We start from the raw sequence: 25353 nt of genomic DNA, 5'->3' as shown, positions 1-25353 counted from the left end.
GGGTGGGGTTGTGATGTGGTGGGGTGGGGTGTGGTGGGGTGGTGGGATGGGTGGTGTGGTGGGGTGGGTGGTGTGGTGGTGTGGTGTGGGTGGTGTGATGTGGGGTGGGGTGGTGTGTGTGGGTGGGGTGGTGTGATGTGGTGGGGTGGGGTGGTGTGTGATGTGATGGGGTGGGGTGGTGTGATGTGGCGTGGTGGGGTGGTGGGGGGTCTTGGTGGGATGTGGTGGGTTGCGGTGGCCTTCATAAGTGCTGCTCGCTAACAGCACTTGCCCCAACAGTCTAAGGCTACACGGGGGGGGGGGGGGGTCTTTTTCTTTGTTTGTGGAGGTGGCAGGGGGTGGAGGGAGGGGTAGAATAGCGTGCAAGGGATGTCGGAGTGCGATCTTTGCTCTGCGGCTGTCTGACAAACCAACAACCCCCCCCTCCTCCTCCTCCAACCTCTCTCTCCCCATGCCCAGCAGATGTTGTATGAAGCCAGGCAACGTTCGGAGAGACGTACCCTTCCCACCACCACATCCTGGACCCCCCACCACCACCACACCACCCGGTGTCGCTTGCACTACAATCGGTCAAACCGCATCACCTCCACCTCCATCACCACGTCCTCCATCACCACCACCACTAACTACACTCCCCCAGCTCGCGATGCCCTTCCCAATACTTGCGCCGGACAGCCTGACTTGGCACAGCCCACTGACACCGATGGAGATGAACTCGGATGCATGCCGTCAGCGCCAAATGTAATATGTATAACAAATATTTTAACAAAAACATTCTCTGCATCAGGGCTCTCCTGTTGGGAGTTATGTGTCGCGTACTTGAGCGATGGACAATAACATTTGAGGATTGAAAGACGAAAGTGCGCGGTCTCACAGCATTTGCTCACAGTAACAATTTCGGCACTTTGTCGTAAAAAAAAACAATTTGTACTGCAGCACAAAAACTGCCTTAATGTTGCATTAATATGACCGTATTTTTGTAACAAATTCGCAACACTTGACTGACGCTTGTAAATAGCGAGGTAGGTGGCTGGGTGCAAAGGTAAATGGTTGGGTGTTTAGGCGAGACAATGATTGGATTGGTGGGTGAGTAGATGGCTGGTTAGATGAGTTGGTTTATATATGGTTCTCAAGTAGGTCTGTGGGTAGTTGAGTGAGTCTGTGGGTTGTTAAGTGTCGGTAGTGAAGCGGGTCTGTAGGTAGCTGAGTGGGATTGAGTGTGTCTGTGGTACGGCTGCGTGTAGTTGTTGATTTGGGAAACCCTTCAATCAATTTAAGAGTATATCCTTGCACTCACACATCATACTGCATTACAACATTACGACCATTTAAAAAAACAACAACAACAATGTAACAAACCATTAAAATCACCACTGAGCAGAAAGATAAAAAACGAACGAAGAGGCTAAGCCTTGGCAGTGTAACTCGCCGACACCCTAGGTACGTCGTCACTTCCGTGAAGGTCACTCGGGAACCTCCTCACCTTCGGAACCTCTCCTCGCTCAACTCGTCCCGATCCTCCTCCTGCTGCCCCCCCCCCCTTCAAGAACCACGTGGGGGTGCTGTGCCCACCCAGAGTTGGACACCCTCACGGGAGGGTGGCGGCCCGCGCCGCCCCCCTCCCTCCCCGAGCTCAGCAGCCGGAGATATCCTTGGGGCGGTTCTTGCGCAGGAATCGCGTGTCGGCCGGGTCGAAGCCCTGCTCCCTGGAGCCGAAGAGCGCCCAGCGCGGGGTGCGCGCCGCGTAGTCGTCCGCCGTGAAGGAGGCGGCGCCCCCGCTCTCGGCGTGCGCGCGCGCCAGCTCCTGGAAGCGCGTGTAGTTGATCCACGTCCACCACTCGCCGTGGCGCTTGAACTGTGGGGAGGGCGCGGTGAAGGTGTGTGAGACGCGGGCTCGACGCGACGCGGATCCTGGGTGACACGGCCTCAATGTGACACAATCTCAACGTGACACAATCTCAATGTGACATGGCCTCAACGTGACAGGTCTCAACACAGCCCCAATGTCACACGGCCTCTGATAGTCCCAGTGTAGTGGTGGACATCACACATACCCCAAAGTTTGAACAAGTGTCTTCACAATCGACCTGTCATGATTAATCGATCCACCAAGTGAAATCGATGCTTCGGCTCGTTCTACTTGGATCAAATCGTACGTGTGCACCGATTGTTTGTAATTCATGCAAATTTTTTGTGGACCAATAGAGCAAACAACACTACAAACGAGACCGAAACAAACAAACAAACAAACGCAATATCCGCCGTTGCAATAATTGGATCGATTTTGCGAACCCGAGATTGCGATGATTGGTTGAATTTTTTTTTGTCTGCAGGAGTGAATCGCTGCAAGCCCCACTTCGCGGGCTTCCTGGTCACTTCGCAATTCAATTCGTCGAATCCAAAGTGATGATTGCGTCGATCTCCCACCGGGATCTCAACGTGCGCCCTAACGACCGTGCTCTTTGACCACAGCAGCGCCGTCCCATCGCCGGCGAGATCCGCAACCTCCGCTGCAATGCAAGTCTGCTTCAGTTGTCATCGCTATCGCCGCTCGTGTTCACGAGCAATTCAAACCAGAGGTCTGAGAACTACCGTATTACACGTACACATGCGGACACAGAGACAATGACCCCCCCCCCCCACCCCCCCCCCCATAGCCTCAATTGACTATTGGGGGAAGTGCTGTTAGCGAGCGCCTATTAAGGCAAACAACCACGCCCGGCCGCCTTTGTCTCCCCAGTGGCGATGGTTTTTACACACGGCATCGGGTACTAAGTTAAGGCTGAGTTGAACTAGGGAAGGCGCAGGAGCGGTTCAGGTATTTGCCACTGATAGTGGCCGTGAGCAAGAATGGGAACGCAGGTCGCCGGGTTCGTAGCGCAGTGCGCTGACCACTACGCTGCCGCTCCGCGTATACATACAGACACAAAGACAAAGATCCCCTGTATAGACTTAGTAGACTGTAGGGGCAAGTGCTGTTAGCGAGCACCTATTAAGGCCGGCACGGCACACGAGGGGGTGGGTGGCCAGCACCACGCCCGGCTACGTTTGTCTCCCCAGTTGCGATGTTTACACACTGCACCAGGCACTCCTTTGAGGCTGAGTCGACCTAGGGGAGGCCCGGGACCGGTTCAATAATCGTCACTGGTGGTTGACCATGAGCGGGATTTGAACTCGGGTCGCAGGGGTTTGCCGCGCAGCGTAGCGCTAACCGCTGCACTACCGCTCGCCACATGCACATGCACACACACGCGCACAGACATAAACGCAGACGCACAAACTCGTGTCACCAAGCACTCTTCACGTAAGAGAACCGCGCTGAATGTGATGTTTTGACGGAGATAAACGAAGGAAGCTTTGAATGTATCAATCTCGCGACGTGACTCTGGTGCCAGGGGGAGGGGGGGGGGGCGTTCCGCGTGTTGGTGTACCGACCGCGCTACTTAGTCACAACATTTCATGCGAGGTCTCTTTAATTAACAAGTAAGGACACTAACACGACAGCCTAATTCTGATTCATGTGAAAATTAGCAAACACCTCCGTGCAAAGTCGTAACAATTTTTTTTTTAAAGACTTAATTGCTTCATATTTGTTTGCCATGCAAGCAAACGTTTACAATTTGATGGTTACCCACAGAACGTGAGACGTAGGAAACATAAAAAGGAAGGCCATTCGGGGTTGAATGAGTAGAATATTTGTTCTAGATTTAAAGTTTTCGTGACTGCAAGGATTCATACTCTTTTTTCGGTAAAGTCACGTAGGTAAAAAAATTAATAAATGAAAACAACTAAATTAAATCACGACGTTTCGGGCGCAACACAAACGTCCGTCTTCAGGTGGGGACAACGCAGCGAAAGCACAACCGCTTAAGTGTGTCTAAGAGATGGCTGTGATGAGGAATTATATAGTTGTGGGGGAAGGAGGGGGGGCATGGTGAGTGTGGGAGGGCGGGGTGTGGGCTGGGAAGTAACGCATGGAGTTCAAACTGAAGCTTTGTGATGCAGGGGCGGAAGTAGATAAGAAAGCTAAGTTAAGCCATCCTTTGTTATGCTGCAGCATTTAATTATTTTTTCCCTAGAATATTTGTTTTTTTATTATGGTGATAATAGATGTGGGTACGAAGAGAGTAAAGCAACAGCAAAGAACGAGGGGTGAATGAGTGCAAGAGTGAATGAACGGGTGAATGAGAGAGTGAGAGCGTGCAGGACGATTGTTGCCGAGTGAAGGTACGAGAGATCGGGTCACAAGGTGAATGAATCATGAAGGAGCGGTGTGGCACTGAAAAAAATACATCTGCCGTGCACCGGTTTAAACGCTTAAAAATACTAATGTATCGCTCGCTCAATGCTCTGCATGGTGTCCATTTTGTTGTGGAACAAATTAAATGACCCACTTTTACCCGAAGCCGCTCGATTATCCAACACTTCGCTCTTTTTGTTATCGATTGCCAGCGAAGCTAACAACAGCGGACACGAGCGAGGGACAATCTGGAGCAATGCATTCTCAGCCAATAATCGCTCTATGGAGCCTTTCATACAAGCGCAGGGAGATAATATACACGTCCAGAAGGTGCAAAAATTAACCAATAACATTACCAAATAGTGATTATAGTGCGTTACAACCCAACTGTATCCTTTCACTGTGAAGAGAAGATGACATTTAAAGGCGTCTTCTTCCTTCGTATGGCATGTAAGTAACAGTTTGTAGAGACGATGTTATAGTTGAATGTTAAGACCATTCAACCAATCCAAGGCGGCAGTAGACGCTGTATGGATTGCAGCGAATCCGCCATGGATGGCGTAACTCGTCGGTGATGCGTTTGATGGTTTGGGCTTTACCACAATTTCCAGATTGGTGAATCTTTGATTTTTCATTTCTGGAACAACGCGGTACGCCTCATCTCCCGTGCTGCGTCCGAGCGCGGATCAGCGTGGGCTCCACAGCCGTCGTGAGAAAGAGAATCGCGGCACTATCCACGGTCGGGTCCTCAACGATATTTGTGTTTGCCAACGTTCGTAGCCGCACCACCATTTCAGACCACGGTCTGAAGGGTGGGCTCATGGTCATCGATGGTAGACAAGATGGCAGCGACGTTTTGGTGGGAAGAATGGTATTCCGTGCCAGCTTGCCCTGCTTTCCGCAATCAGCTTCTGTGCTCGTGACAGGGATTCTCGGAGGTCAACTCGGTCTGAAGCAAGCAACCTCGAGATGACGCGTCGAACATGAATCGAATTAAAAGTACACACAATGTGGGTTTCCAGTGGGGGTCAATGCAGCCTTAAATGAGAACCCAATTAGCAGGCAACGGGACGTTCCACCTCACCTCGCGATTTGACGACACGAATCAAGAGTCGCAGTCTTGGTTCAAGAATCTTTAACATTTTTTAAAAACTGATTAATGCAAGGCCGTAGCCATGGAGTCAACATTGGGGGGGACCAAATATTCCAGGGGGGTCTAGGGGCCCCCCCCACCCCCAGAAAAAAAATCTTAATTTGAATAAAATTGCTGCCATTTCCTGCCCAAAATATTTAAAAAATTCACTAACACATGGGATGGAATTTTTATTTATTTTTTCAATAATGTCTAATAGTGTATTGTATTACATTGCTCTGTTTTTTTCTTTTTTACATTTTCTTGTTTCATTGTATGTAATGACAGAGATTAGGGATTTCTAAAGTACAACCACAACCACAATCATAAAAACATAAATCTATGCAATGTTATATGAAGACAAGTCCAGATATTGTGGCCAAGGTTTAGCAAATTGTTTTTATTTACATAGCATAGAAATTCTTATTTTTTAAATATTGTTTATAGCAATATATTGGAGGGGACATTTTGAGCATATTTGAATATTGGGGGGGATTAGTCCCCCCCAATATATTTTATAATTACGGCCTTGGATTAACATAACATTCCTGGGGTCACGCGAATCCAGCACATACAACATATCGGGATCGGAAAGACACGTTTCTCACGCGTATGGCATGACGCATGAGAGAGCGGATATTAATTAAAAAATCAATGCATCGTTACGTGCCTACTAATTAGGTGCTGCCGTCCGCCTCCTCGCCTGTGTGCGCGTTTAATGGGAACGCAACAACTTGGGGGTGCGTCTCGGCGGAGGGAGCGGGCCCGCGTAAACTTTTGAGCGGTGCGGCGGCGGCTTGATGGAGCTGCGAGAAGCACCGACGGCCCTCGCTGATCGTGAGCTGCGCGGCACGCGCCGGTAGTTCCAGCGCGGCACGCGCCGCTACTCGCCGCCGTGGCCGCTACCGCAGCCGCCGTTTGGACGCTGCTTTTCTCACGCAATTAAAACCTCGCTGGGAAAGAAAAACTAAAGAACGAATGCTAAACACGAATCTGTCTCAGGTGTAGCTTTTACACAGCATTACGTAGACTCACCGAGCTGCAAAACGGGTAGGAAATAATCACGTACAGCCCTTTGTCAATCCACTGCTGGATGAATGTCCTCCGCTCTGCGGTGCCAGTTATAGCAGCTCTTTGAAGTTGGTGGGGGGGGGGTGGAGGGGGACCGGCACTAGTTCAGATGATCATTCGCCACTGATGTTAGCCGTGGCTGGGAATGGAACTCGGGTTTGCAGGATTCTTAGCAAATTGGCACGATCCAATATTATTGGGGCTTTTGTGTTTTATCCGAGTCTCAAGACTCTTTAAATGAAGGGTTTCCGCATTAGGATGTTTGGCCAATTCCATTTGAGCATTCTGTGTGCGTAGAATTTCAGAGGACAGTACAGGGATAAATCCCACACGTACGAGGTCGGTGATGTTCAAAAATCCGCACAGATGGGTTTACAAACCCACTTGCTGCACTGGCATCTCCCGGTGGGTTTGCGGGGGTACCACAAATGCGCGTGAACCATCAACTGTTGCCTCCATAATCGCTGGAGAACAGTCGCACGCCACCAAACCCGGCTTCTCTGTGGCCCACGGGTTATCCGTGGACACATCGCTCTGCCTGTGGCCTCATCATCGGTTGCTTGCCCCTGGCCGGAGCGTAGCGGTTCCCCCAGGAGATGCCGCCAGGCGCCCCCCCCCCCCCCCCATCCTGAGCGCGCCGCCACGCCGAGCACAGTCCGAGTGCCGTGGTGTTTTGACGTCAGCCTCAAGGGTGCGCGTCCACATCAATCGTGGCCTGCCCCAATGTCGGATCCAGTTCAGGGCTCCGGTGTTAACAGCCGGCGCAAAGGCTGTGGCCTGTGTGCCAATTAACCGGCTGGAGGCTCAACTGGGAGCTCCCTGCCTGTCTGCTGGTGGCTTCCAGGAGAGCCCTGTGGTCGGGGTGCCACAAAGAGCTGGGCAGACGTCTTACCCGAGTTTATTGTTGTTGTCAAACATCCAAGTAGCCGCACACAGAGTGCCCTCCACCGGTGCAGTAAATTACAGCTGTCTGCCCAGTAGTGCTGTGGGTCATCATCAAAGTGCAGTTTCCAAGTGGGAGCAGATGCCCCATACGCACAATGCAACGTCATTTACACCAGCCGCTCGATTATCCAACACTTCGCTCTTTTTGTTATCGATTGCCAGCGAAGCTAACAACAGCGGACACGAGCGAGGGACAATCTGGAGCAATGCATTCTCAGCCAATAATCGCTCTATGGAGCCTTTCATACAAGCGCAGGGAGATAATATACACGTCCAGAAGGTGCAAAAATTAACCAATAACATTACCAAATAGTGATTATAGTGCGTTACAACCCAACTGTATCCTTTCACTGTGAAGAGAAGATGACATTTAAAGGCGTCTTCTTCCTTCGTATGGCATGTAAGTAACAGTTTGTAGAGACGATGTTATAGTTGAATGTTAAGACCATTCAACCAATCCAAGGCGGCAGTAGACGCTGTATGGATTGCAGCGAATCCGCCATGGATGGCGTAACTCGTCGGTGATGCGTTTGATGGTTTGGGCTTTACCACAATTTCCAGATTGGTGAATCTTTGATTTTTCATTTCTGGAACAACGCGGTACGCCTCATCTCCCGTGCTGCGTCCGAGCGCGGATCAGCGTGGCCTCCTTTATTGCAACATTTTTTCAAGCAAACGCCACTCAATAATGAGTGGCGTGACTCCCTGCACGCTTCCTGGAGACGTTCCCCCTTCTCGTAGGCACGTTCACGGCTCCTATCCGTGCACGCACGCTGCAAGGCAAATCGGCGGGCGGGTGGATGATGCGTGGAGAGATTTAGCGACATCATTCAAAGCAAGATGCCTGGAAACCAGATCTGCTCCACTGAGCCACTGCGTTCATAATTTCACGGGGTGCTTATTTATTGACCACAATGCCCTCGCCACAATGCAAATCTCAACTGTTATGCGCCATTTGCAGTGGACCTGGCAAACTGATAAATTGACTGCTGCAATAACCAGGGCAGACAAGCTATTGTAGCGCATATTTTATTTCCTATTTTTTATTTTCTTTACGAGAAGTAAATTTACATCTGAGAACGAATGCAATAGGGGCACTGGAAAAGTTCCAATTGAACATTAATCGGGCAATAATTTTCTCACCGTTGTTATTCACTCCAAATAAAAAAAAAACATTTCAAAAGTCATCCGTTCACCGTGCCTTTCTCTAATTATTTCGTCTCATTGTCTCACGACGTCAATAGGGCTCGTCAATTATTGATGCTTTCCTCTCAGGTAATTAACTGCGGAATACGAATCAAGTAAAAATAGTAAAAGCCATTCCCATGGCTAATCATAGAGGGGGGAGGGGGTGAGGGGCACGGGTCCCAGGGCAAATCCTACACCGTGTGGGCCTCTCAACGCCTTCACACTAATACCGGAAGTATTACATCTGATGACGCCGTGACGTCGAAGTGCGGGGGGCCCCCCAAAGCGCGGGGCCCGGGGCAGTCGCCCACGATTTGCCGTGTACCCTAGCACCGGCTCTGGTCATCCCGCTGTAAACGAAGATCTAATTGGCTCCACGCGTTGCGCACTAACAATTACCCCTCTAACAACCACCACCGGCAACCTACAAGCACGGCGACAATTACCACAACCGCGATAACAACAATCATCCACCTACACTCAAGCAGGGGTGGGGAACGTCCGGCCCGCGGGCCGTTTAAGGCTCGCGAAATCAATTGGCAGTTCCAGCCATCACATTAGGGGTGAGTTAATTAAATGTTTGACCAAATATAACAGGCTAATCTTTAAGTTGATAATTTTGTATGGCCCGTGAATGATGTTATAAATGTCCAAATGGCCCTTGGCAAAAAAGAGGTTCCCCACCCCTGACATCCTACAGTAATCCCATAGCAGCAACAATGCCCAGGACCAGGGCTAACCAGAGGGGCAACAGTCACTCTCGTCCCAACTACATCGTGCAAACCACCACGGCAACACCGCATCCACAGCTCACCGCACAATAAAACCAATTACCACAACCACGAACAATTACCACTGCAACCACGATTCAACATGGCAACAATGACCAGAATCGTAACCCACTGTGGAAAATAATTGCCACAACAATACACTGCAGTTACAGTTCAACAGAGCAACAGCAAACACGAGCAGAAACACAAAGAGATTTTAACCACCACCACAACAACAACACTGCAATTACTATCATTATATTGGGTAATTATCAAAGCTCTCCGTTCACTTAGCAGTAATGGCATATGTCGGGGACATATCCCGCCTAAAGTGAGGTCCGAGCATGAAACTACAAAATAAACTCTTTTTATTTTACCAGGTAAGGCCCAGTGAGCTGTATAGCTTTTTTTCAGAAGCAACCTGGCCACAAATGATAGCTCAAAAAAGTGGCTGATCATGTGGAAATTCATATCAGCCAAATACTCTAAACGCACGTTCATTCTAAATGGGGAGAAACCGGAGGACGCGGGGAAACATTCACGTGACCACAGGGAGAGAGACACACACAAACTCCCAATATACAGGCATCGTCATGGTCTGGATCGAACCGACGACTTCCTGTATACCTGGCGAGGAAGATCACATGTCGCCACCATCGTGGGAGAAAACAACCGGTGCCAAACACCTAAATCTCGGTAAGCCACTCTCATACGAGGAGATCACACTGAGTACTGCCATCCCCTGGCCCACTCGCATTGCTGCGCCTGCAATACTCGGCATGCTCCGGTGGTCACTAATCCAAGTGCTGGGCCAGGCTCAGCACTTCTTCACTTCCAACATCTGATCATCTAACCCAGCGGGGTCCCAAACTACGGTTGTCGAGGCGGCTCGCAGAACGAAAAGCACAGTGAAAGAGCGTGTGAAACGTGCCGTGACCAAAACGTTCGCCAAAGCACCGCACTTGTTTTATGTCTGTCGGTCGTCTCTATCGTAAAGCGGTAAAACACACGCTCAGGTTGTTGAGGCCGTAACGCCTTAACAACCTGCGCTGCACACTCTGTAACACCATCACCCCTGTGGGCCTTCACACAGAGGTAGGCTCATCTGATGGCGCACCTTTGTTTGCGAACGAGACTTCCACGATGTTGTAAGATTTGTCGCACGGTACTTGCGCCTCCTCCTCCTCCTCCTGACTTTAGAGTCACTGGCGGTCACCGATGTTTTTCACGCGCCGTGTCACTGGGCACGGGTCCCAGAAAACGATCCGGCTACTCGGATGGGCTGTGAGTTGGGAAAGTTTTGGGAAACCGCTTGGTCTGACCCTCCGCCTCTCCCCATGAGAGATGATCCTGATTAGAGCATCTCAAGGATGGCTCCACTTCGAGCGGACGGTGACGGTGACCGAGACTTAACTCTTGAAACGTAGAGATGTGCCCGCCTTGCCACAACCCAGCTGATGACACTTTTGGTGCATGAGCGACCTAAGGGGCAACTCATCCAAAGTGTGCTTCAACAACAGTGGCAGATGTTTAAATTTATAAGTGGCTAAATTACTCCCGTGTGAACGGGCAATAAAAGATAAGACTGTTTTTAACATCGACTTAAAAACGCGACCTTGACTGTAGTGAAATAAAATTAATTGCAACGTTTTTTTAATTAATTGTAATGTTAATTTAACTTTAATCAAGGTATTGCCAAAAATGTCCATATCTCTCATTTTATAGCTTTTTCGAAGGTATCGTCATCAGCCATGATCAATCGACTGCTGGTAGAAGGTCCTCCCAGGGTGTCACTATCTCTCACATCACTGCAATGTAGTAATCCACCTACACGTGCACGTGAGCTGATTTCATCACTCCATCTCTCCAGTGGACTTCCTCTGGGGTGCATGCCCTCCTTTGGCTACCACTCTGATAGCGGTCTTATCCACCAGCCATCATAATCCCTCTAAACTATTCTTATTTTATCAGTTAAGGCACCACTGAGCGATGTAGCACTTTGCCAGAAGCGACCTGGCCGCAAATGATCGGCCACGTGAGACGCCACGAAGTCGCGAAGTGACTTATCACGTGGACGTTTATAGCAGCCAAATTAATCTAAACGCACGTTGTTTCTCAATGTGGAGGGGAAAAAAGACGGAGGACCCGCGTGAAAAAGCCACCCTCCCAACAGGCGTCAGGGTCGGGATCGAACCCACGACCTCCTGTATACCAGGCAAGGTCGTTACTAACAACTGCTATCATTTTTCATTGCTGGAGAGGTTGCCCCCCCTACCTGAAAATCCTGGCTCTGCCACTGGTCCTGCCCAGGCCATCTTTACTTTTCTTCACAGTCATCCAAAGGCATCACAAACGGCAGGTCAGAAGGGGTCAGGCGACAACCCAGCAACGGCCGCTCGTGAAAATTAAGCTTTCCTTCAACTTTAATAGAATAATTAGCGCACATGTCATCTGCAATTACAAAAGCCACTCCTAATCACTTTTGTGTCTCAGCCCAGTGCCCAATAATGTGATATACCGCTCTCCCGCTTTTTTTCGTTCACTCATTTGAATTTTCCGGCAAGCACCACGGGGGCTACGATTGCCAATTTATTCTGGTGAAGTTGTCAAGTGAAACTTCTCAATTGCTACGAACCCGGCGACCCGAGTTCAATTCCCGATCACGGCCAACACCAGTGACGATTATCTGAACCGGTCTTGGGTCTCCTCAAGGTCGACTCAGCCTCAAATGAGTACCTGGTGCTGTGTGTAAAAAAATCGCCACTTAGGAGACAAAGGCGGCCGGGCGTGGTGCTGGCCACCCACCCCCTCGTGTGCTGTGCCGGCCTTTGTAGGTGCTCGCTAACAGCACTTGCCCCTACAGTCTGTTCAGACTGTAAAGGGAATCCTTGTTTTACTACAGACACATCATTGTTTTTAAATCCTTTATATTAAGTTCACTTTCTTGCTTGCTTGCGCGCTTACGACCGTGCAAATCTTTTGGTCGTTTTTTAACCCACTTCCCGTGATCCAATCGAGCTGACATTTTTCACACAGACTCGTTGTGCGTGACAATTTATTTTCGTGAAAATTTTTTTTCCATAACTTTACACTTTTTAGGATTTTTTTTTAATATTTTTTTTTTATATTTAATGGTGGCAGGCAATCATCTGACCCATAGGTGGCAGCCATCTCAAGCCAGAGGACAAGAGGACTCTAGCCGCCACGCATATAAAGGATTTATAGTGAAAAACTTTGTTTTTACGGGTTAATTTTTTTTTACATAAAAATTCATCCTCAGTGTTGACTATCACACACGGTGAGGCTACGAACTTTCTAAAGCACATTGCACAGAGACGGCCACTCTCACGTGCAACTGCAGGTTAAACGCCGAGGCTGCCAAGAGAACACTGTCTGCACTGCAGCGCGCCGCGTATCACAGCGCCAGGGGTTCAAAACGGCATCACAATAAGCAGAGTTGACATCGCAAAGAATTACCCGCAGGCAAGCGCAGCAGTCAATCGTGAGTCAGTCGGCAGCGCATCTCAAAACCCAGCCATCACCCAATGCAGGAGCCACAGCAGCTACACAATCCATTACTCAGATTGAAACCCAGTCCTGGTCTTTTTCAAGTAATATATATCTATACACACCCGTGTACGTAAATAACAAAAAAATAAAAACGCACATAGCTGCCCAATGTGTGATGCGCGCCAGTGCACATGTTTACACGACAACTTTGTCTTTTTTTAATGCAAACTGTCATAGCTCCAACTGTTATGAATGTTGCGTTCGTCGAGTCCATTATGCGGAAAGACGAATGCAAGTAGGGCAAGCGACTTCACGGGGCACAAGCGATGCGTTGGCGGGTACGCTCTTTTTCTCCGGAATATAATTTTTTTTTGCTAAAAAAAAAAGTGCTGTTGTCTCCGCCACCACCACCACCAAAAAAATGTCTGGTGAACAGAAAAAAAACCACACCCCGCATGTGGCAGATATCATCAGACCTCAGCAGTTAAGGAGGGTTTGAATTTGGGTAGTTAAATTACATGGACAGGTGACCACATTGGCTTGCCAGGTATTCATCGGCCTTGTAATGGCTCGCCAAGTTCCGGCACTACAGAACGGGTCTTCATGATTGTAATTGTGCACTTGTGCTGAAAAATGACCAGATTGCACTTTAGCAATGTATTTCGCCCAATCAATCTAGACAGAGTCGTGAGTTTGCTGCCAAAAGCCAAACACTCGTTAATGGTAATGGCAAAATGTCTCAATGCAGGATCCTTGACGAAGAATATGAACACTCAATGAGGCTTTCCTGGGTATATCATTTGCACTTCTTGTTCAGAGAATTCTCCTTATTCTTATTATATATAGTTGCTCTTTGTATTACATTTTTTATTGTTGTTGTTGATGATGATCCCTTCGCTGATGTTAAACACTTTGGGACCTTCGGGTGAAATGTTCTAGATGAACTCAATAAATTATTATCACTATTATTATTAAATTAGGCAAACCACACCAAGGTGATGTGTTTTGTCAATTGCGTGAACATGCGAATCTGACACTTATGTGCTGTGATGGTCGTGGTGGGATGTTAACTACCTCGCCTGGTATACAGGAGGTCGTGGGTTCGATCTCGACCCTGACGCCTGCTGTTGTATATTTAGAGTTTGCATGTTCTTCCCGTGGTCGCGTGGATTTTTCTCCGGGTCCTCCAGCTTTCCCCTCCACATTTAGAAACATCACGCATTCAGAGTTTTTGGCTGCTATAAATTTCCACGCGATAAGCCATTTCGTTGAGTTACCATTTGTGGCAAGGTCACTTCTTAAAAATAGCTACATAGCTCAGTGGGCCTTACCTGGTAAAATAAACACGAGTTTAGTTTGAGTGCAATCTCCTTCGTATTGATTATTGATTATTATAAGTTCAGTTCAAAATATTCTGCCTTCCTTCATGCATTCATTACAAATGCCAGGGGTATCAAACCTTCTTCTTCCTAGCGTTGTTCCCGCTGTGGCGCAGGGTCCGCTTGTCGGCATTGTCTTCTCCATTTGGCTGGGTCCAGGGCATCTTCGGGGGATGCGTTGACCGTCTTCACGTCTTCCTTTATTCGATCCATCATCCATCGCTTCTTCGGACGTCCGCGTGGACGGCGGGCCTCTGGCTCAATACGCACGGCAGTCTTGGCCACTGATGACTCTTCACTTCGCATCACATGGCCGTACCACCGAAGCCTTGCCTCAAGCATCTTGTCCGTAATGGGGGCCACACCAAGTCGCTACCAGGGGTATCAAACCAAACTTAACAAAATCGAGACGGTAGGCAAAACAAAATTCCCCCGACAGTCTCCGCTGCCGGACTCAACCAGGCCACATGCGCCGAGCACGACACAAAGACCACGGAGCGGTCCGGCACCGCGCTCCCACCAGGCCCCGCGCCCTCACGGTTCGTCAATCGACGATGCCCACCAAACTGGAAGCGAAAGTTGCGGGTGAACTCGGATGCTTTGCTCAGGCCTTGACATGGGGCCGGCAGCCAGAGGCAAGTGTTGTCCCGATGACAAACAAGCCTTCGGACAGCACGAAACAAGCAGCGGATTGTAAAAGTTCACCGTGAACAAACCCGATAGGTTCCCTGTAAATAACACCTCGAAGATTCATTGCATTGATGGTAGTAGAAAAAAAATACGGGACGGATTTCATGGACTCGTGCGTAGGGCTTCTCGGCGCTTTGCGCCTCGCCCCCAATGATGTCCTCTTCCCCCCCCCCCCCACCATGTGTGCAGACACTACTGACTCTATTGTGTGTAGGGTGTGTAGGTATATATGGCTCTATAGTAGATACTATTGTATGTAGGGTGTGTAGGTGTATATGACTCTATACGCCTACAAAATACATTTCTTTTTTTGTGGTGGTGGGGGGTTGACAATTGTTGTAAGCCTGTTGGATCAACTTTTTACCCCCACATCTGGTGCTGGGGGGAGGGGGGGGTCCACTTTCTATAACTTTTCAATTCAGGCGTTCCGAAAGGCTCTTAGAATTTAGTTGACGGACACAATGGAACGCCAGGCTTTTATAATAGATGACACGCTCTACGTGACCCGCAGTCTAATGCATCTTCAATCTATCTGGGCGTCGGGCTTGATTGATTCCTGTGGCACTGATCCAACAAGGTTGTTCTTTTCCCTCCTCCTGTCAGCTACAGATACACTCCGAATACACCCGGGACGAGAATTTCGCTTTAGACACTACGACGCTTGTCGGATTACGACCCATTTGTGTACGGGAAGCACGCCAGCAATCGTGCAGTGCCTCGCGGCACACGCATGTAACGGGTCAAGAGGCCCAGTGCTTGCTGGGCTTCACTTCTTATGGGAGAGTGACAGTTTACAGTCACATGGGCAGACTCTGCTGAGGAGACAATGAACGTGAAAACCAATGCTGAGATGTCCTGTGTTAAACAAAGATGCTGCTGAGATGATGCACTTTCAAGAAGGCTGTATGGCTGATGGGATTTGTTTAAAAATATGAATAAAAAACTGTTTTGTATTTTAACGCGGAGGAGACAGATACGTGGAGGCGTATGCTTATTTTTAGTTTGTTACATAAATGTAAAAGTCGGTTATACAGTGGGTATCAACGTTTTAAAATACCCTTTTGAAGGTACAGCGACCTCACCAAGTGACATCGCTGGCTGCGTCACCTACGGCTGTGCTCGGTGTGCAATGGGGCTCTGCCCTACAGGGAATATTCACGTCTCTTAACAGCAGAGGTGGAATATAATTCAGAGTGGGAAAAAAAAGAAAGACTTGAGATTTCCCAGGAAAAGTCACGTGGTTTATTTGCTTCACTCAATAAATCGGGGGTGGTGGAGCCAGTGGCGAGGTGAACCGTGGAGAACAGAGTTCGATTCCCAACCACGGCCAACATCGGTGGCGAGTGATTTCAGAGCGCAGCCACTGGCACCCTCCGCACATCACTAACCCGCCCTGATCAGCGTGGTCCAGCAACCGCCACGACCGGCACGGCGTGGGGAGGCCTGCGTTCAAGCAGTGGGTTCACAAAGGGCTGAACACTTATTGTGATTACTTGGTTCATGGGGGCTCGCGCGTGCGTGCGTGAAGTTACGTTGCAAGCGCGGTTGCCGCCCATGCAAGCACACGGAGTAACGTGCGCGTTAGAATCGTTTCATTCATTTTCTCTGCGCCCAGAAATGTACACACAAAACTCTTGATTTACAATAATAATACAGGAACGTGAAAACATCTATATTGAATACACGGCTTAATGCCAGGTAAGTGCAGTACAGGGTGTTACACGGGAAAAGCCGATATAAAGGTTTGATGGCACGCAATAAAAAGTGCAAAGAAATGCGAGGAAAGCAGGGTGGGAGACGTGAAATATGAAAATATACGATGTGGCACTTTGCAGAACAGAGCGTGCTCTAATAACGCTATGTAACACGATTTGTGTTTATAGATGTGTGCCCCGTGTTACAGCAGAACAGCGTGGTGGCAATCTGGAACAGCTGCAGATATGAAAGGTGCCACCGTGCAAGGCATTATGGGTTCATTTCATTCAATGCTGCCCCTTGTTGCCCGAGGGCGGCACATGGCAAGCGCGGGAATCTTGTGTCGCCGCCCTCTGCCAACGCTAAGGGTGCGCAGATAAACGATGGTTCGGGTAATTAATTGTACACTGTCTACGTGACCACACAAGCACACGATCACAAGGAAGACTGGCATCATGCTGGGAGCGCTTTGTGAGAAATGAGCTTAAGAATGAAAAGTAAAAATGTGCCCAAATAGGACCGTGCATGATACCTGAAATGACAAATGGATCAGAAACATGGCAATTTCCAGAGAAACGTAGACGACGAGATGGTCACAGAGACGCACGGAGAGGCGTAACGCTTGGAATCGCACCTGGCAAATAGGAAGAGGACGCCGCGGATTGGAATTATTTTTTTTTACCGTTAAGTAAAAAGTTAAGTGGATGTGGGCACTTGACCAGTGGTTGAGACTAACCAGGGAGTGGCAGCCAAAGGGGACAATACACCCGCGAGAGATTACATCCACTGCAGAGATGGAGCAATGAAATCAGCTCGTGTGTCTGTCGCAGCGAGACGGATTGTTGTATTGCAGGTCCATGTGAGACGGTGACGGGCTTGGGGTGACCTTCAACTAGCAGTGGCTAGATCACGGATGATGATGATCGGCTATTTTTTTCGTAACTGAGCCATTCACGCTTCAAAAACCACTCAGAGATCAACAGCGTTAACCTGCTAGACTATATATTCTTGGTTCTTTCGGTAAAGTCACATAATAAGGAAACAATAAATATATTGTTTTATATTTTTATTATTTTATTTTACCGAAAGAACCAAGAATATTAATCCCTGCAGTCATGAAAGCTTCGAATCAAAACCTGCTAGACTACTTAAACATACGAAAGCCAAACACACAGTACTCACACAAATAGTGTATATATATATATACACTTTGGTAGTGCCAAATATAAAGTGTTAAATGTTTCCACTTGATGGGCATTGTGTGCAACTTGAGAAGCTGTTGGCAGACAAAAAACTACATTTTAAAATAAAGGTTTAAATATGTCAATAATAATTTACAGCCATTTCTACTGCAAGATGAAGTCTCCCCCCCACCATACTGTGTCAGTCATGGGGGTTGTATGACCATACTTCACCATGCTGGTCAGTCCAGGTTGGTGAAGGAGGGGGGGGGGGAATCCAGAACAAGTTCGGACATAATTCGCCACTGATGTGAGCTGTGGTTAGGAATTGAACTCAGGTCATTGGCACCCTGATACGTTATGAGGTCGTGCTCATTACACACAAAGTGCTTGCCACAGATGATCGACAATACCTCGCTGATCTCGTCAAGGAGCATAAACTATCATCACGCAAACTCCGGTCAACCTCACAGCAAAGGGGCTTTTGGCTGCTGGGCCATCGAGCAAAGACGGCGGTCAACGCATCGCGCGACGCTTTCAGATGCGCTTCTGCGGCCGTCTGGAACGCTCTTCTCCTTCCGATATTAAGAAGCCACTGGAGTTCGGCACTTTTAAATCTCGATTGACAACTCATTTCTTCAGAACTGCTTTTTTGTGTTGAGTTTGTTGTCCTTCCCCCGCACTTACGATTAGCGCGGTTGGCTACGTACGGTGCGAAATAAATTTGACATACATACGCACAGAAATGTGTCTCACCCAAAGTCTAACCACTGCGACCACTGCTTCCCCCACCGAACTAAAGCGATGTTGTTGTCGAGTGTCAGGGAGTGGGGGGCAGCTGAAGCACTGTTCGCACGTGGGAAGTCGACGATTGCCTCTGCCATGTAAATGTGGATATTTCTACCACAGGCTAAGCGACGGTAAACTATGTACGTACATATAACTTGTTTTGCACCGTATTTAGCCAACAGTGCTAATCGGATTTAAAAGTGCATAGCTCCAGCAGCTTCATATCGCGAAGGAAGAACATTCCAGAAGGCCGCAGAAGCGCATCTGAAAGCGTGCGATGCCGTGACCTTCTTTTTTCGATGGCGAGCCAAAAGCCGCCGCGAGGATCACCGGAAAACCCAGATGAGTGCGACTGCATCGCTGTTTGGACCAGGAAGATATTTCGGCTGGACCCAACGAGGTGGAAGCACGTTTCCCTAATTACAATCAAGGCCAACGAGTAAACACGTTTAGGGCAGCCGCTGGCCTGCCGATAAGCAGTGTTCATTCACACGTCCCCACATCCCGCTCCTCTCTTCAACCCAAAACACGGCCGTCCACGCCGATGTTCTCGCCCTGGCGACTACGCCGGGAAGTGAAGGGTGAAGATGGCCTCGTGCGACGGGGGGAAGGGAAGCTCCGGCAGCAGCTGCACGGCGCCTGTTTCCAGCTCCACAACCACGGCACAGTTCTGCTCGGGGGCGGGCATGGCGATGGCCGTCGGACCGCCGTTCCCATCGGCTCCCGCGACCACGGCTGCCCCCTGCCCCACCAGGCACAGTTTGGGGAGTAGCGCGGGCCTGCTCCATCGGCCCTCTTGAGGCGAGAAGCTGAGCAGCACGCTGCTGTCGTTGTTGCAGCCCAGCACGTAGAGCCGCTCGGCCGCCACCATGCAGTAAAGCGCCGGCAGGTCGACGGCGGCGCGCGTCAGCGTGGGCAACACCTCGCTCCAGCGGTCGCGCGCCACCTCGTAGCGCAGCAGCAGCTTCTCGCCCGTGCGGGCGATGTTGCCGATGGCGTAGACGTCGTCCCGCAGCGTGGCCGCGAGCGGCACGTCGTGCGTCATCGTCATCGAGAAGGTGAAGTCGGTGAAGGGCAGCGACGACACGAACGTCCACGTGTCGCTCGCGGGGTCGTAGCGCTCCACGGCCGAGTAGACGCGGGTACGCGCGTCCGGCGACGTCAGCGCGTCCAGGTACCAGCCGCCGAGCGCGAACAGGAAGCCCCGCGCCACGGCCAGGCTGAAGCGCCGCCGCCGCTTGCGCATGCACGCCACCTCGGCCCAGGTGTCCGTCAAGGGGTTGTAGCGATAGGCCAGCGAGCGGAACTCGGCGCGGGAGCTGCCCCCCTGGCAGTGCCTGTGGCCCCCGATGATGTAGAGGTAGTTGTCCAGGACCGCTGTGCTGAAATTCCACTTGTCAGAGGCGAAGGGCAGCTCACTTCGGCGCAGCCATGCCCTGCTGCTGCGGCCCGCGGCAGCCGCACCGTCGCTCCCGGGTGTCCGGTCGCCGGCCACGCTCGTCTGCGTACCGCCGGCATCCCAGAAGCGACCACCTCTTGAGGCCTCGTCCCCGTCAGCCCTCACACTCAGATGGTAAATGCACCTGCCGCTTCCGTTTGCCAGGTGGGCGGGAACGGCGCACTCCTTTTTCAGGACGCAGAGGTGCCTGGCGCCTTCAGTCCGCAGCCTTCGGATCTTCTCCACCTTCTCGGGCGGGAGGCGCTTGCCGATGTTGCCCAGCTCAAGAAAGTTGCTGCTCAAATACGAGTAGGCAGCTGCCAGGGCTTCCTCGCAAGCGATCGACTCGGCAAACTCCAGAAAGGACCAGCAGTTCCGGCGGTCGAGAATTCCGCGTGCGTACGCGCCGCACTCCTTCAGCAACCCGGGCATGACCAGGTAGTTTGCGGTCTCGATGCACTCGCACACGATGTCGGGCGTCAGCAGCGCCAAGCGGCCGTCGTGCACGAAGTCCAGGATGGGCTCGAGGATCTCGCACGGCACAGAGCTGAGGTCCACCGTCCTCTCCTCGTTCTCCTGCATGCGGGACCTGAACAGGGCCCTGAAGTACTCGCTGTGCTCGCAAAGCCTGTCCCTGCGCAGCCTGAAACGCCGGCGGGAAGCCAGGACGTCGACCAAGTCCAAGCCATCCCCCGCCGTGTCGTCGTCGTCGGACGTGTAGACTTTAGTGTCGAGACGCAGCACGCTGCACTCGGGCACATGAGGCGGCTTCTCGCCCGCCACTGTCTGGCATCGGCTCAAAACCGAACTCAACCATCGCGGGAGAAAGCTCACGGCATACGCGACACTGTCGCGCACGGCCCGCAGCAGGTTTGTGGCGAAAAACGTCACCAACGACAGAATATTCGGGCCGTTTCTTCTCATCGTCGTGCCGTGCTACGGAAGCTCCTACTACCGCGCTTACGGCGTTAACTCCGCTCCGCTATTTATAGAGACTCTGTGAGTATAAATAGAGCGGATGAAAGCCAATGCTTGAGAGATGAGTGGCAGTAACAAACATGGCACTGCTGTTGATTTCTCATGCATTTGGGTTCATGTTAGCTTTGTGTATTATTCCACTCACGAGGCACCACCATAAGTTTCATTTTCATGACTTCTAAAGCAATGCACCAGGCCCACCCAGAATGTACAACGCGCAAGCTTCGGCATCAATGATTTAACAAATTTATATTGATGCAATTCTCTTTGTTATCTATCTTTTGTGTTTTTAACAACACGTTGCAGTGGAAAACAAGATGATCAAAATCAACAATGACAACAATGGCCACAAATTGATTTACTCTTGTACCTATTGATCACATCATTGACTCAATTACGAAACGGCAGGGCCAGGCATCATTATATCACGCATGCATTCATCACAGCCTTCTTTTGGGTTTTTTTTCTTTCCCAGCTGCTCGTTTAAATGAGTGTACAGCAATGAACAAACAAGTGCAGTTCATACATTAATTACGTGAATACACAATCGCAATCCCCCCCCCCCCTTTCATCCGTGTTGACAGTTTAACGTTGTGTATTTGAATACTGCATCTGTACAAAAACGAATCTGTATTTTGTATCTGGCTTTTCATTAACGCACCACCACTATACATGCCAACGCAGAATTAGAAATACCTTTGTACTCCGACTGTACAAAAGAAAATAGTGTGATAGGTGTGTATGATTACAACATTACGTGTGAACGGAAGGGCGTTCGTGCACACGTGCAATGTACACGTGGCAGCGCTAATCCGATTTTATAGCATTTCTACAGCAACGGACTTGTAAATGGAATTTTTGCACACACAAAAGCCATATTTATACCCTTATATTCGGCCGTTGCACCACCCAACTAGAATATTTTGAACATTACCAGCCGCAGAAATGTATTAAATTAATAGCCGCCCACATGCAACCATGGTCTAGGAGGCTTCCGTTACAAAAGACACACTCCTAATGGGCTCTTGACCCGGTTAAACAAACGACGGTGAATTCAATTTTCTCGCAAGTTAATTACGCCGTGGCTACTACACAAGGTGGGTAGCGCAACCCGTTTGGTCGAAGCGGGGCAGGGAGGTAAAGATCATCGCTGAGATGGTTGTGGGCTGCGAGGGGTCACGCCGGGGGTAGAGGTTACACCAGGAGACGTTCCCAGCCGCAGCCTAGGCTGAGGAATGGGCCCAAGTCACCTTGGGGCATCCACAGCTGTAAGCCCCTGTATGGGGAGATTGACTCTTCAGAAAAATGCATGGTGAGGTATTTCATACACTGTACATAGCACTGTGTATTGTGATATTAGTTTCTCTGCCCCTACACATTGGGAAAATGATAATTCTGTGTGTGTGTGTGTGTGCATGCATTCATGCAGGAGGGTATACATTTTTATTTTATTTTACACGGCCAAAAAACCCAGAGGTACATCTAAATGCAGTTCTAGCATGACAAGATGACATATAATAAGGTTGGCACAAACATAAACACCTTGCAGGATAAAGCAGGAAATTATTATTATTATTGGGATTTATCATTTACATTGTTACATAATTTTCCAGTTACCATCGAGACATTATCACGGCTGAGCATGTAACCCCATTGCTTATGATAACAACTCGGTGCAAGATGTCCGATGTATATTCATCAAACGCCACTTAACATAACGCAATGCATGTCTCGAGATACGCACGCATAATAAATAGCAATTCACAGCCCCTTTTGCCAATGTACTGCTGGATGAAGACTTTAACATATGGGATTGGTCCCGGGAGTTGTCTGACCATACTTCACCACAGTGGTCAGTGGAGGTAGGATGACGAGATGGCCTAGGACTGGTAAGATATCGCTGGTTTTAGCCGTGGCCACTAATGGCGCTCAGATCAAAGGGTTCACTGCTCCGTGTGCTGCAAGCTACGCCATCATTCCCCACACGTGAATTTGGTGTTATGTAAGTCAAAATGCATTTTGTATACATGAGTCTAATAATAATGACAGCAACAACAATTTACGTAAGACGTTCTACGCGAGTACAGTTTTTCCATTATTGAACAAATCAGACGGCCTGTTCTCTCTGTAAAAAAATAATCTCATTTAATTTGAGCGAAAGGAGGGAGAATGTCCCCAGCCAATGCGTTGTTCGCTTGGCTTCACGGCGCGTCTCCAGCACAGGACACATTTCCACGTGCGAGCCCGGGCCTCTGCCGCGGTGATATAAATAACCTCGCTCTCCCTCAGGTAACGTGAAATCACTGGCCACATAAACCCCAGCGCATCAGTTCCCCTGCGCTGCGCGCGGACGCGGGGCCACAGGCGGCACGAAAAAAAGAGACATTTATCGTCTGCAGTTCATGACAATGAGCACAATCAATGGCGCTTCGCCAACAGGGGATGGGCCGTGCGCAGTTTTGCTTTCAACAACTTGAGGGTGACTCGCAGCAGCAGCAGCAGTAGCGTACCACCAGTGTGTCAATGTACGTGTGCGTCTACGCAGCAGTATGTCAATATACGTGTGCGTCTACGCAGCAGTGTGTCAATGTACGTGTGCGTCTATGCAGCAGTGTGTCAATGTACGTGTGCGTCTACGCAGCAGTGTGTCAATGTACGTGTGTGTCTACGCAGCAGTATGTCAATATACGTGTGCGTCTACGCAGCAGTGTGTCAATGTACGTGTGCGTCTACGCAGCAGTGTGTCAATGTACGTGTACGTCTATGCAGCAATGTGTCAATGTACGTGTGCGTCTACGCAGCAATGTGTCAATGTACGTGTGCATCTATGCAGCAGTGTGTCAATATACGTGTGCGTCTACGCAGCAGTGTGTCAATGTACGTGTGCGTCTACGCAGCAGTGTGTCAATGTACGTGTGCGTCTACGCAGCACCCGCACACTCTTGATCCGACATCGATTGATAGCACGGTCGGACAGATGACCGATCAGAAAGTACCACACTGAGCCTCGTGTTTCGACAGCCAACCCCGAGCACCCAGGACCAATCCCACCTGTTGAGGCCTTCATCCAGCAGTACATTGACATTACTGTGTCTTGTGCATGCGTGCGTATCTCAAGACATGCATGGCGTTACGTTAAGTGGCGTTTGATGAATACGCATTGAATTGGACATCGTGCACCGCGTGATTATAATAAGCAATGGGGTCACAGCCTCAGCCGTGCCAATGTGTCGATTCCGAGACCCGTGATTTCTGCCAGTCCACTCGTGCAGTTCTCTCGAGATAACCATTCGGGTCTTCATGGTGCACACGGCTGTCCTCTCCTGCAGGGAATATAAACTTAGTAGCCAATCTTGACTGTCTCTGTCTTTCTAGAGATACGAGGTCTAATCCCCTCCATCTGACCCCTCCTCACTCTCTTGGCCACTCCCTGTGAGAGAGAAGTGAGGAGGAGAGGGGGGGGTCAGGGGGAGGCGATGAGTCCACCTACGTTTACAAAGATAGAGTGGCCACTTAACATTCACTGCAGACCAGGACACAGCGTGCACATCATGAAGACCTCCTGAACTAGCAGGTAACCCGATAATTCTGGCGCGTGGAAAGGCAGGAATGAAAGGTCTCGGGATTGGCAGTAGAAATGTCCAGAGATAAAATGACTACGGTTTGAGGGCGCATCTTCTTAGCGAGCTCTTTCCTTACCTATAATTGTTTCGCCATTAAGTCTAAATCCAAACTGCTATCATGGATGTGTTTAACCGAGCCTGGCGTACACTCTGCCGTTGGCCATTGGTCGGTTAGCATTGAGAAGGCGGAACTCCGTTCGTGGGTCAGGCGCTGGAGAACAGTTAATTTATATAAAGAGTGTGAAGCTGGTTTTATATGTTGTGCTCATGTATTTTTCCGCAGTTGGAAAAAATAGGTACAGTAAAACCTTGGATCGCGACTAACTTGGTCTGCGAGTGTTTAGCAAGACGAGCAAAATTTGTAAATAAATATTAATTTGATAAACGAGCGAGTTCTTGCAATACGAGTAGTACGCGTATACACTTTGTCTGCCGAGCGTCACGTGATCACAACTGATATACGAGTGCTTTGGATTACAAACACGTTTCCGGAACGAATTATGCTCGCAATCCAAGGTTTTACTGTATTGGCCACTGGATGTCTCGTTTATAAAATCACACCGTGTGTGTCGCTTAAAATATACTGAACTAAAGTTAAGAATGAAAACTAACAATAGTGACACGGAGGCGTGTCTAACCACTAAGGTCACGAGGTCAATTCGCTCAATCAACAGATCCGAGTGTCAAGAGGAGGACGTAAGGTTAAAGAAATCTATTTACTATA

The 25353-nt window shown here is 49.6% G+C and overlaps 2 protein-coding genes across 2 annotated transcripts in view; both read right to left on the bottom strand.

Annotated features, from left to right (window-relative positions):
- Positions 1-224: 224 nt before the first annotated feature.
- Positions 225-25353, bottom strand: part of LOC133348933 (S-adenosyl-L-methionine-dependent tRNA 4-demethylwyosine synthase TYW1-like) — a 136573-nt gene continuing 111444 nt past the window's right edge. The window contains 1 exon segment of the mRNA XM_061562071.1: positions 225-1855. Within this exon segment, the coding sequence (XP_061418055.1) occupies positions 1634-1855 (222 nt within the window). The 3' untranslated portion in view covers positions 225-1633.
- On the bottom strand, positions 17866-21093 carry LOC133348703 (actin-binding protein IPP-like). The gene has a single exon (XM_061561645.1). It carries the CDS (start codon positions 20950-20952, stop codon positions 19153-19155), a length of 1800 nt encoding a protein of 599 aa, XP_061417629.1. The 5' UTR covers positions 20953-21093; the 3' UTR covers positions 17866-19152.

Source organism: Lethenteron reissneri, chromosome 28 (genome assembly GCF_015708825.2).
Source record: "Lethenteron reissneri isolate LAM-NWPU_2019-01 chromosome 28, ASM1570882v1, whole genome shotgun sequence".
NCBI lineage: Eukaryota > Metazoa > Chordata > Hyperoartia > Petromyzontiformes > Petromyzontidae > Lethenteron > Lethenteron reissneri.
This window is presented reverse-complemented; position numbering and strand designations above follow the sequence as displayed.